Source organism: Electrona antarctica (assembly GCF_951216825.1).
Source record: "Electrona antarctica genome assembly, chromosome: 18".
Taxonomy (NCBI): domain Eukaryota; kingdom Metazoa; phylum Chordata; class Actinopteri; order Myctophiformes; family Myctophidae; genus Electrona; species Electrona antarctica.
The window spans coordinates 44,760,491-44,773,740 of NC_136799.1; the positions used below are offsets into that span (position 1 = coordinate 44,760,491).

Sequence of the window (13,250 nt, forward strand, 5' to 3'; positions counted from 1 at the left end):
CTCAACGTTTTTGGCCGGGGACCCCCGGAAATGCTTTGGCAATGTCTCGGGACCCCCGCCCCGCCCCCTCCCGACCCCCAATATAAATTGACTGCTACAATAACCTTAACCCATTTTGGGCGGGAACCCCTTTTGGTGTTTTAAGCATTGTTATAATTTAGCTATTGAAAAATAGCAGATCTACAAGCTCATAGCGCGCCACCGAGTGGCGCGCTACGAGCTTGCAGGTCTGCTATTTTTGAAAAATCGTGAAAATATTATTTTATTTTTTATTTATTTTTAAAATCATTTGGGGACCCCCTAAAATAATTTGGCGACCCCCCGAGGGGTCGCGACCCACGGGTTGAGAACCCCTGTTGTAGACGGCTAGACTCCTGTAGAGCCCAAGCCCTAAAAAAAAACCCCCATTGGTTTCATTACAGGCAGCCAGTTAGGTAATCGGTAGGAGGCGTATTAATTCAGGACAGTCTGGGCAACGTCTTGGACAGCAGCTTAAGGTTTTATCCCAATGTTTATTCATATTCACGTGCACAACGTCTAAACTAAATGAAATGGGTTTATCTCCCCACGCGTCGATTCCTAAAAGACCTGGAAAACGACCAAACTCAAATTCCATTGTTTTTCTAGACTCTTTTGCGAGAAGAAGAACCGTAATGACGGGAAGACAAAACACACGGGACGCATTTTGAAAATGACGACGAAAACGTCACCTGTATCAGGTACCTACCGGCGCTGCCAGATTCTACGAGTAGATAAGCAACTAGGTCTATGAAAACAAGACCAAAAGAAGTGACTATAGAGGGTATGCGCATGCATAAAGTGAATGGCAGATCAAATCGAGTGGAAAAGTGAATTTAACCCATTTTGACCTGAGATCAGATTCTAAAAATGTCTTCTACACCCTGACAGTTTTCTGAAAAAGCTATGTTTCTATGTCATTGTCGAATTTTCAAAAATAGCAGACCTACAAGCTCGTAGCGCGCCACTCGGTGGCGCGCTATGAGCTTGTAGGTCTGCTATTTTTCAATAGCTAAAGTGTGGTACGGGGATCATTGGCACAACATATTTTCAGATGGGGGGGGGGGGGGGGGGAGCACTGCGGAAAAAACGATTGAAAGCCATCGGTTTAACCCATTTAGGCCTGACGTCGAAATTAAAAAAAAAGAAAAAAATAATTTCTATATCAGTGGTTCTCAATATTTCATGTCAAGGACCACAAAGATGATATGTAATATGCCGCCGACCCCCATCTGAAAATATGTTGTTCCAGCTAGGGACCCTCTCCAGAAGCTAAGATTTGAGTTAAAAACTGAAACTCTGAAAGAATATAATATTCAAAGATTTGAGGCACATTTACACGATTTTTCAAAAATAGCAGACCTACAAGCTCGTAGCGCGGCACTCGGTGCACCCGTTGGCCTTGAAATATCAAGGCCAACGGTTGCTTCCAATTAAGCGGACGATGTGGCCACAGTGGGACCGCACCTGTTGCAGTGTTGTTTTTGTCGACTAAAACTAAGACGAAAAATGTTCGTCGACTACCTTTTTTTCACTGACGAAAACTAAATGGAAACTAAATGAAAACTAAGCTATGATGACTAAATCTAAGACTGAATGTATTGACAATTTCGTCAACAGATAAAAACTAGACTAAAATGTTAGGAAGGGGACTAGTGGACAAGAGATTCAGTACAAGTCACTTTACACTTGGTTGCATGCTGAAAATAGCAGATCGGCTATTTTCAGCAAGTGTGAAATCAGCCATTACGACGGCATCAAGGCCCGCCAAAATACATTTCAGTCGACTAAATCAACCGTAGATTTAGTAGACTAAAATCGCATGACATTTAGTCGACTAAAACAAGATTAACACACAAAAAAATCCGGTCACTAAAATGTGACTGAAACGAAATGAAAACAATTCAAAAAAAGACTACGACTAAAGCTGAAATCAAATGTTGCTGCCAGAGACGACAACCCTGACCTGTTGATGTGTCCGATGGCGGTGTTGATGGTGACGCGCGGACCTCCGCCGTCGTCCGAGCGCAGCACGTACGGCGGCAGGATGTTGTCATCGTCCAGCACCTGATCCACCTCGTACTCGCCCGCCTCCGCCGACTTGGAGCACTTGTTCCTCAATATCTGGGTCACACGTACAAGGGGATTTAAAAAAAATAAGAAATTATAAATTAACCCATTTTTAGACCCGAGGACGATTCTACAAATGCCTTCTAAAATCCTGACACTTTTCTGAAAAAAGATTTTCGTAAACAGGGGAGGAACATTTTCGACGACGTCTCGCTGTTGCGCAACATCGAGGATTGCGCAACAGGCGCTTCCAGGCCGTGGAGCGATGCGATCCGTTTTCATATCAATAAACTTCGTCTTTTGGATCAAACTCCGTCTTGGGCGTCGGGCGTTACTAATAGAAAGGACAAAGAACTTCGTCCTGGGCGATGGGGGTGTTAATGGTGTGGTGTGTTGACTCTCGACCGGTTGTGTTGTCCTCTGCCTGGAGCTTGAGAAGTACTGGCCGGCGCCATTACGACCTCCGTTGTTTTGACCAGAAATGGCGCCCTGAGACGGGGACGTGGAGTCTAAAGCGACTGAAAGCGTGCAACCAAGAAGGCGCAGTCCAGTGTCTAAGCTAACAACAGATAGCCATCCGAAGCTAATGTGAGTAGCCTTTCCACTAGATCGGATCAAACACGTTTATACAACTGAATAAACGGAGCCTACGTATTTTGGCGCCGTCGCTTCCCGACAAACAACGCAGGCTGCGTTTTGTTGGCGGGGGAAACGGTTAAGAGGTAGTGAAGTCGTGAGCTTGTTGTAGATCGGCTATTCTCACTAGTTCGGGCAAACGGGTTTCGAGCTAAAAAACGGTATACCTTCTCTATGGCCTTGTATGTCTTGAGGTCCTCCTGGAAGGCGCGCGTCCGCTCGCTGTCGGCCAGCATGATGTAGTTGGAGACGGGGGCGCGGGCGCGGCCCTTGGACTGCACGTAGGAGCGGTACTCCGTGGGCAGGTCGAAGCGCACCACCAGGTTGCACTTGGGAATGTCCACGCCTTCCTCCACGATGCTGGTGGCGATGAGCAGGTTGGTCTCGTGAGCCCGAAACTTCCGAAGAACCTACGAGAGTTGAGAGAAGGCAGATGTTTTTTGTGTTTGTAAAAGTTTTCTGAAAAACGTTTTCTGAAAAACGTATCAGTGGTGCACTGGTGCTCAAACTTTTTCATGTCAAAGAAGCTTCCAGAATCCTACTATAAATGCGCCATGTCTCTGTCTGTCTGTCTGTGCGTGTGTACGGTTGTAATGCACGTAACTCAAGAACCATTTGACCCACCCACTTCACATTCGACACACGCGTTCCACACCCCCACAGGGAGTGCAGTGCCAGGTATCGGGTCGGTCGGACCCACGGTTCTCCAGAACCACCACAAAAGGCTCTGGTCAGGCTCGGTCAGTGGGCCTAATGAGGCCAACTCCTTTCACCTGGGCCAGGCTCTGCCAGTGGGCCTAATGAGGCCAACTCCTTTCACCTGGGCCAGGCTCTGCCAGTGGGCCTAATGAGGCCAACTCCTTTCACCTGGGCCAGGCTCTGCCAGTGGGCCTAATGAGGCCAACTCCTTTCACCTGTGCAATTTCCAGCCTCTGCCTCAGCCAACTGAGGCTCAACCAATCAGGCTCTGCCAGTGGGCCGAATTGATTGCCAAGCATACTTTTCAGTTTGCAGTCTTCACAGACAGGCACATACACATATCTCCATGTGGGACACCGGCTGACAGTTAAAAAAGGTGCTATGACAACGTATATCATTAGGTTCCCAAATTGCATCGTTCCCAAGTAGGACGATGGCCGACTGCGACGGGCACGTACAGGTCTAATGATATGAAATGGGCTTTGTGCATCCAACTCATCCGCGTTCAGCTTGGGCCACCGCTTCACAGACTTCACAGAATTGAAGTAAAGTTTGGATTGCGCAACCGCGCTGCCGTTCACCTCCCTTTACACAGGCCGACTAAAAAGCAGAATAACTCAATCTACGGAGCTCTCCATGGTTTGGATAAAATGCGCGATAAAATGTTCGGAGGCCTTTGCTGATTATCCGGTGGTCTAGATGGGAACATTGGCGCTTTCTAGAGCAAGGATGGCTTCATTTTAGCTCGCTAGCATTGACGCTAAAGGTGTTTTCTGTTTATTAAAGAGCTGCACAGACAGGGAGACGTTCCGTTAGTGGAAAAACACTCGAGTCTATACGGAGATCGAACACTTTAATTATTTAACCAAAACACATCACTTACTTTAATATGCAAATGTGCCTGAAGTACATTAACCCATTTAGGCCCGACGTCGATATTTAAAAAATGTCTTCTAAATCCTGACAGTTTTCTGAAATAACTCATGTTTCTGTATCAGTGGTGCTCAATATTTCATGTCAAGGACCCCCAAAAATGATATGTAATTGGCCGCCGACGCCCCCATCTGAAAATATGTTGTTCCAGGGACCAGCAGAGGCAAAGATTTGAGTTAAAACGTTCGCTGTGAAAGAATATATATTCAAAGATTTGCACCACATGTTCACGATTTTTCTAAAATAGCAGACCTACAAGCTCGTAGCGCGCCACTCGGTGGCGCGCTACGAGCTTGTAGATCTGCTATTTTTCAATAGCTAAATTATAACATAATGTTTAAATACACACAAAGGGGTTCCCGCACAGGGCCATACAGTCTAGCCATGGTATAATGCAATATAACATGGCCCATGAGTGCATTACTGCTTTTAGAACACGGTTGCCACCCACGATGCTAACCAAAAAGAATGCCAGGGTCGCTAACCAAAACTCTGGAGTGACAGTGGGTTATCCTCATCAGACAGAGAGAGAGAGAGAGACGTACAACTTCAATGCATTCCACCATGACTGTGCCACGAGGGACAGCATTACAAGCCTTTAGACCGTTGTGTTTTCTTGTGCCCGGACATCTGAGAACTGTTGGGTCGACTGCTCTCGTGAGCCAACATCAATAGCCGTTCCTTTTGCGCCGAGCCACAGGACAAGCCCCATATCTTCACTGGTTTGACTGCGACTGGATGACATTTTGCGACCGATGGCGACCTGGTCACCGCTTTGAGAGGACTGGGAGCCCGTCAGGCGTTGTTTAGGCCCATCGTCACAAATCACAATTATATGACATACTGTAATTGCTTGATCGCAATTACTAGTAGCGATCGTCACAAGCGTAATTGTTAGAATCGTTCCACTCGTGTGTGTAAATTTGTCTTCGGTGCAAGTTCAATCGGAAATTGAACTTGCACGCTATTTCCAATGGACATAAATAACATTTGGCCATAGCAAATTGAGCTTGTAGATCTGCTATTTCCAATGGAAATAAATAACATTTGGAAAACATGTGATTTTATGTGCTATGGCCATTTTAGCAAAGCCTAAAAGCCAAACAGAAATGCAATATTTATTCTTATATACTGTCAATACTGTAAAAAATATATATATAAAAATGAATCGCCACTAAAAGTTCATGGCCGTGACAGTCCCTAGCAATGTTCACTCACTTGTGTATTCATGTAAAAGTGAGTAAAGAAACGAGTGTTTGGGCTGTGAGTGACAAAGACGGAGACGAGCTCCACACTGCTGCGTTCAGACGGCACGCCTGATGCCAGACAAGCTGGCTTCAATCATCATCAAATGTCTGAATGAATGAGTGTCTGTGTGTCTGAATGTGTCAGAAACACTGCCGTACCGTAGCTCCTCACTGCCTGCACCAATCACTCCCACTTTGCACACAGGCATTGACCATAATAATATGGAGGTCTTAACAAAGCCCTTTTTCCAATTTAACAAATTATAGATTAATAATGAATTTATTAGTGAATTAAAAATGCGTTCAGGGCACAGTACCCCCTGCGGCCACAAGGGGGGGGGGGGGGTGGGACAATATCTCACAACGGGTAAGGGCTAGTGCAAATCTAATTGCTTCATAATTTGTACTGCGTTGCAACGGATAGATACACATGCAAGAACCTTTGAGCTTTTAACCACATGAACTGTATACTATTATATACAACCTGCAGGCTCGCAACGCGACACATTGTGAGCTCGCCTTGTAGATCAGCAATTTCCGCCGCAGATTGTGCTTCAAATAGAGGGGATTGTAGACAAAGCTGCCTAGTTGGATCTTATCATGGTATCATCTCATTCTTCAAATAGAGGGGATTGTAGACAAAGCTGCCTAGTTGGATCTTATCATGGTATCATCTCATTCTTCAAATAGAGGGGATTGTAGACAAAGCTGCCTAGTTGGGTCTTATCATGGTATCATCTCATTCTTCAAATAGAGGGGATTGTAGACAAAGCTGCCTAGTTGGATCTTATCATGGTATCATCTCATTCTTCAAATAGAGGGGATTGTAGACAAAGCTGCCTAGTTGGATTTTATCATTGTATCATCTCATTCCGGCCAATCAGAATTTGCGTCCTCAACTTCGTCTTCAATGTTTGTGTTAGAGATGTCCCGATACTGTATCGGTATCGGTCCTTATTTGTCACATCGGGTCATATTGGTATCGGCGAATATGCCAGTCTAACCACAAAGGGGTAAGGGGTTGACACTTATGGCAGCTAAATAAAATGTTGGGGCATGTGGAGTTTGCTTTCAAGTTGCCCAAACATGCAAGTGCACAACTGCACATATGAGTGAGGAGTCAAAACGCACAATAAACACAATGTGATATTTATAGCTAGATAGCCATCTTTGAGAACTGGTATATATTCTTTCAGAGCGAATGTTTTAAAAAAAAATCTTTGCTTCTGGAAGGTCCCTGGAACAACATATTTTCAGATGGGGGGGTCGGCGGCCAATTACATATAATTTGTGGGGTCCTTGACGTGAAATAGTTTGAAAACCACTGACATAGAAACATAGGTTTTTCAGAAAACTGTCAGGATTTTAGAAGACATTTTGTAGAATCGTCCTCAGGTCAAAATGGGTCCCTGGCAGGTCTTTTCAAATGGGGGGTCCGCGGGGCTAATGAGTGTCAATTTGGGGGTCCTCGACATGACAATGTTTCGGGAACCAACTGGTCTAGATACCGTACCAACCTCCTCTTGTTTCCTGAACTCCACCTCCATCTGCTTGTTGCGCGGCTGGTTCTTGCCGATGCTGTGGCCCGTGATGAAGTTACTGCTGATGTAGGCCAGCTCCGGGTCCTGCTTCCCTGCCTCCTTGATTAGGCTGAGGACAAAAAAGAAAAAAAAGATTATATGACATGAAAAAGACAAGACAAAAGAGGCAGCATCGAGTTACAGGCAATGCTAACGGGGGGGGGGGGGGGGGGGGGGGGGGAGTGTTCCAACGAGACAGTTGAGTGAAAGTCCAGAGAGAAATTGTCTTGGGACGAGTTTGAGGTTTTGGTTGTTTTTTTTTTCTCCCCGGCCCCCGATCATCCCGAGGTCCAGCAGTCTCAGTCGGTCTCCAAGGCCGGCCAAGGATCTATCAGCACGGCCACATAAACAACTTGACGCTGCGTCTAACCCATTCTGGACGGGGAAACCCCTTTTGGTGTTTTAAAACATCGTGTTATAGCTTTAGCTGTTGAAAAATAGCATATCTACAAGCTCGTAGCGCGCCGCACTTACGAGCTTGTAGGTCTGCTGTTTTTGAAAAATCGCGAAAGTGTGCCGCAAATCTTTGAATATATATTCTTTGAGAGCGAACGTTTTTTTTACTCAAATCTTTGCTTCTTTGGGGGGGGGCCTGGAACTACATATTTTCAAATGGGGGTCGGCGGCCGATTACATATATTTTTTTGGGGGTCCTTGACATGAAAACGTTTGAGAACGACTGACATAGAAACATGAGGTTTTTCATAAAACTGTCAGGATTTAGAAGGCATTTGTAGACATTTGTCCTCGGGTCTAAATGGGCTAACATGGCCAGACACACAGACACGGTGGATTGGCGGGATGGAAGACAGCTACGAGATTAATCCATTGAGACCTGGAACGCATCCATGTCACGTTAGCGTTTAACCACATTAACCATTAACCCATTTTGGGGCGGGAACCCGTTTTGGTGTTTTAAACATTGTTATAATTTAGCTATTGAAAAATAGCAGATCTACAAGCTCATAGCGCGCCACCGAGTGGCGCACTACGAGCTTGTAGGTCTGCTATTTTTGAAAAATCGTTAAAATGTGCCTCAAATCTTTCCGAAAATTGTCATGATTTAGAAAACTTATTTTTTTTAATTTCGACGTCAGGCCTGAATGGGTTAAAAGGACACGCCTGAGGATATAGGACTATTTTTGCTACTACTCAGTACATACATGGAAACGGACTTACGGAGTCATGCGGCCGCGCGCCATAAACATAACAACAATAGCCGGTGTGGGCGAATAAATTAATATCCCGGAAAATGTCAAAATCTACAACATTTAGGCCTGACGTAAAAAAAAAAAAATCACACCCGTGTGAACCGAGTGGTGCAAGGTCTTATATAGCCTGATCAGCTGTGGTCTGATGTAATGTCAGTGACCATAGCAACCATGCTCACCTGTACGTGGTCGCGCTGCGCCGCGTTGTGATCTTGTAGATCAGCTATTCTCAGCATGAAACCAAGTGTAAAATGACTTGTCTTTTATTTATTACTGGATCTCTTGTCCCACTAGTCCCTTCCTGACATTTTAGTTTTCATGTGTTGACGAAATTGTCACTACATTTAGTCTTATTTTTAGTCACCGTAGCTTCGTTTTCATGTAGTTTCAATTTAGTTTTCCCTCAGTGACAAAAAGGTAGTCGACGGACATTTTTCGGTCTTAGTTTTAGTCGACGAAAACACTGGGGAGGAATCAAGTGGCATTAACGACTAAATTGGGGAGGAAAGGAGGTAAGAACCTAAAGTGACTGAGGCCTTTCTAGTCCGAGTGGGAACGGTTCCCACAGTGTGGCAATGCCGCCATCTGCAGGGCATGAGTGGTTATTGAATGGTCTGATGAGGCCGATTTGGCTTCTCAAACAAGCCACAGGACAGGCGCTGTGGCATAGGGGTTTGATTGATTGTTTGATTGATTTAAGTATGTATTAACAGTTTGCAGAATTACAGTACATTTCAAGCACAACTCAAATACAAAAACTGTTAACTTTATGAGTGGACGACCCAATAAAGCATTACACTTTGTTTACAAGAGGGTCCCCCTAGTTCAATTCATCAAAACATTTAGAGACGTACAAATATACACTCTTATTTAGCCAAAGAACAGAACAGGAAGTCACCATAAAGGAGGTAAAAAGGGGGGGGGGGGAAACATATACAGTGAGGGGGGGAAAGGGGTGGGTGGGGTTTTTGGGGGGGCAGTTTTGAATTGCAGCCGTCCGTAGGTGCCCTTTGAGAGCGGTTTTGAAGGAGTCAAGGGATTCACATGACTTAACCCATTTTGACCTGAGATCAGATTCTAAAAATGTCTTCTACATCCTGACAGTTTTCTGAAAAAGCTATGTTTCTATGTCAGTCGTTCTTCGATTTTTCAAAAATAGCAGACCTACAAGCTCGTAGCGCGCCACTCGGTGGCGCGCTATGAGCTTGTAGATCTGCTATTTTTCAATAGCTAAAGCATAACATAATGTCAACACCAAAAGGGGTTCCCGCCCCAAAATGGGTTAATGACTGTTGGTAGGGCGTTCCACATTTTGGCGGCATAGAGGAGCGAAAAGAATTTAGTCCGTTGTTTGTGCCGAATCTGGGTTGCACGTGGTTTGTTGAACTCCCTCTGGTGTTGTGGGTGTGGACTTCTACTGTGGACTACTGTGGGTGAGTTCAATAAATCCATACACCAACGATCGCATCATATTCCCCGCCGATAATCGATATGGATACAGAGGGTACCATATCGATACAGAGGGTACCATATGGATACAGAGGGTACCATATCGATACAGAGGGTACCATATCGATACGGAGGATCGATACAGAGGGTACCATATCGATACAGAGGGTACCATATCGATACGGCAGGAAATGCTGTGCGTTATACAGATTTTACTTCTTTTTTTTTTTTTTTTTTAAACGTCAGCTTCAGTTTCTGCCCGACAGTGTCGATATATATATATTTTTTAAACCAAGATGTTTTTACAAAAATGTTTAGATTTTAATTATCGTGAGAACGATGGCTTCCATTTTCGCATTGCAACTTTTCAGGACTAGAAAGCCTGCAGTTTCTATTAGCTTGTATTCCCCATCGATGATGTCACTGGAGGACGGTTTCTGAACTGCCCACAGCCCTCCTATGAGACACAGACCGAGTAGAAAGAAAATTGCGCCATTTTTTCATGATTATTACTAGTGGGGACCTATTATATGAAGATAGGTTGAAAAGTGGTCCTTTAATTCTGACAATATATTGGTCAAAACATCAGCAATCGGTGGTCTAGGACTCTCACGTGGCCTCTGTACCGTGATACGTTATCGACCGTGAGGTTACAGGCAATACCCAGTCCCTAGCACACATCTGTACCGTGATACGTTATCGACCGTGAGGTTACAGGCAATACCCAGTCCCTAGCACACATCTGTACCGTGATACGTTATCGACCGTGAGGTTACGGGCAATACCCAGTCCCTAGCACACATCTGTACCGTGATACGTTATCGACCGTGAGGTTACAGGCAATACCCAGTCCCTAGCACACATCTGTACCGTGATACGTTATCGACCGTGAGGTTACAGGCAATACCCAGTCCCTAGCACACATCTGTACCGTGATACGTTATCGACCGTGAGGTTACAGGCAATACCCAGTCCCTAGCACACATCTGTACCGTGATACGTTATCGACCGTGACGTTACAGGCAATACCCAGTCCCTAGCACACATCTGTACCGTGATACGTTATCGACCGTGAGGTTACAGGCAATACCCAGTCCCTAGCACACATCTGTACCGTGATACGTTATCGACCGTGAGGTTACAGGCAATACCCAGTCCCTAGCACACATCTGTACCGTGATACGTTATCGACCGTGAGGTTACAGGCAATACCCAGTCCCTAGCACACATCTGTACCGTGATACGTTATCGACCGTGAGGTTACAGGCAATACCCAGTCCCTAGCACACATCTGTACCGTGATACGTTATCGACCGTGAGGTTACAGGCAATACCCAGTCCCTAGCACACATCTGTATCGTGATACGTTATCGACCGTGAGGTTACAGGCAATACCCAGTCCCTAGCACACATCTGTACCATGATACGTTATCGACCGTGAGGTTACAGGCAATACCCAGGCCCTAGCACACATCTGTACCGTGATACGTTATCGACCGTGAGGTTACAGGCAATACCCAGTCCCTAGCACACATCTGTACCGTGATACGTTATCGACCGTGAGGTTACAGGCAATACCCAGTCCCTAGCACACATCTGTACCGTGATACGTTATCGACCGTGAGGTTACAGGCAATACCCAGTCCCTAGCACACATCTGTACCGTGATACGTTATCGACCGTGAGGTTACAGGCAATACCCAGTCCCTAGCACACATCTGTACCGTGATACGTTATCGACCGTGAGGTTACAGGCAATACCCAGTCCCTAGCACACATCTGTACCGTGATACGTTATCGACCGTGAGGTTACAGGCAATACCCAGTCCCTAGCACACATCTGCACTAAGCATCCTAGTTAACCCATTTAGACCCGAGGACGATTCTACAAATGTCTTCTAAATCCTGACATGTCAGTGGTTCTCAAACTATTTCATGTCAAGGACCCCCAGAATTATCTGTATTTGGCCACCGACCCCGATCTGAAAATATGTTGTTCCAGTTAAAACGTTGAAAGAATATATATTCAAATATTTGTGCCACATTTTCACAATTTTGTAAAAATAGAAGATCTACAAGCTCATAGTGCGGCAAATCATGACAGTTTTCAGAAAAAACCTATGTTTCTATGTCAGTGGTTCTCAAAAGATTTTATGTCAAGGACCCCAAAAATATATGTAATTGGCCGCCGACCCCCATCTGAAAATATGTTGTTCCAGGGACCCCCCGGAAGCAAAGATTTGAGTTAAAAACGTTCACTCTGAAAGAAAAAATAGCAGACCTACAAGCTCGTAGCGCGGCACTCGCCGCGCTACGAGCTTGTAGATCTGCTATTTTTCCAATAGCTAAAAAGTATAACACAATACTTAAAAAACACCAAAAAAGGGGTTCCCGCCCAGAATGGGCTTCAAAGGGGGGGAGCCGGCCGCCTTACCGGTTGAGGACGACGGCCGTGTAGCGGCGCTCCACGAAGATGATGCCGCACAGGATGTTGGTGAAGGGCGAGGGGAAGTTGGCCTCGCCGCCGCCGCCGCCGCCGCCCCCCCGCTCCTTGGCCTCCGCCCCGCTGCCGCCACCGACGCCCCCCTCCTCGTCCTCGTCCTCGTCCTCCGAGTCGCTCCAGGACACGTAGTTGTCCTCGTTGCGGTTGTTGTACCACTCCACGCTCTCAAACTGCTGCCGCTCGAAGGGCTTGTACTCGTGCAGGATCTCCAGCAGCCGCAGCACCTGGTTGGGGGGGGTGGGGAGGTGGGGGACAGAAAGGCGGGTGCGGTACTTAGTTTAGACTAGTCATTGGTTAGACCAGGGCTTCTCAACCTTTTTGGCCGGGGACCCCCGGAAATGCTTTGGCAATGTCTCGGGACCCCCGCCCCGCCCCCTCCCGACCCCCAATATAAATTGACTGCTACAATAACCTTAACCCATTTTGGGCGGGAACCCCTTTTGGTGTTTTAAGCATCGTTATAATTTAGCTATTGAAAAATAGCAGATCTACAAGCTCATAGCGCGCCACCGAGTGGCGCGCTACGAGCTTGTAGGTCTGCTATTTTTGAAAAATTGTGAAAATAAAATTAAAAAAAATATATATATTTTTTTTTTTTTGAAAATAATTTGGGGACCCCCTAAAATAATTTGGCGACCCCCCGAGGGGTCGCGACCCATGGGTTGAGAACCCCTGGGTTAGACCAGTCATTAGTCCTACAACTACAACCTATCTCAAACCCTCACCCTAAACCTAACCTCCCACGGGGCAGCACACCTAAACCTAACCTCCCACGGGGCAGCACAGCTAAACCTAACCTCCCACGGGGCAGCACAGCTAAACCTAACCTCCCACGGGGCAGCACAGCTAAACCTAACCTCCCACGGGGCAGCACACCTAAACCTAACCCATGACTAGTCTAAAC

The 13,250-nt window shown here is 46.0% G+C and overlaps 1 protein-coding gene across 1 annotated transcript in view; it reads right to left on the minus strand.

The window, feature by feature from the left end:
- Nucleotides 1-13,250, minus strand: part of dicer1 (dicer 1, ribonuclease type III) — an 89,446-nt gene that overhangs the window by 38,529 nt on the left and 37,667 nt on the right. The window contains exons 11-14 of the mRNA XM_079527398.1: nt 12,278-12,570; nt 7,121-7,253; nt 2,892-3,134; nt 1,985-2,142 (exon numbers count right to left, since the gene is read on the minus strand). Coding sequence (XP_079383524.1) covers nt 1,985-2,142; nt 2,892-3,134; nt 7,121-7,253; nt 12,278-12,570 — 827 coding nt within the window. The remainder of the gene's footprint in view (nt 1-1,984; nt 2,143-2,891; nt 3,135-7,120; nt 7,254-12,277; nt 12,571-13,250) is intronic.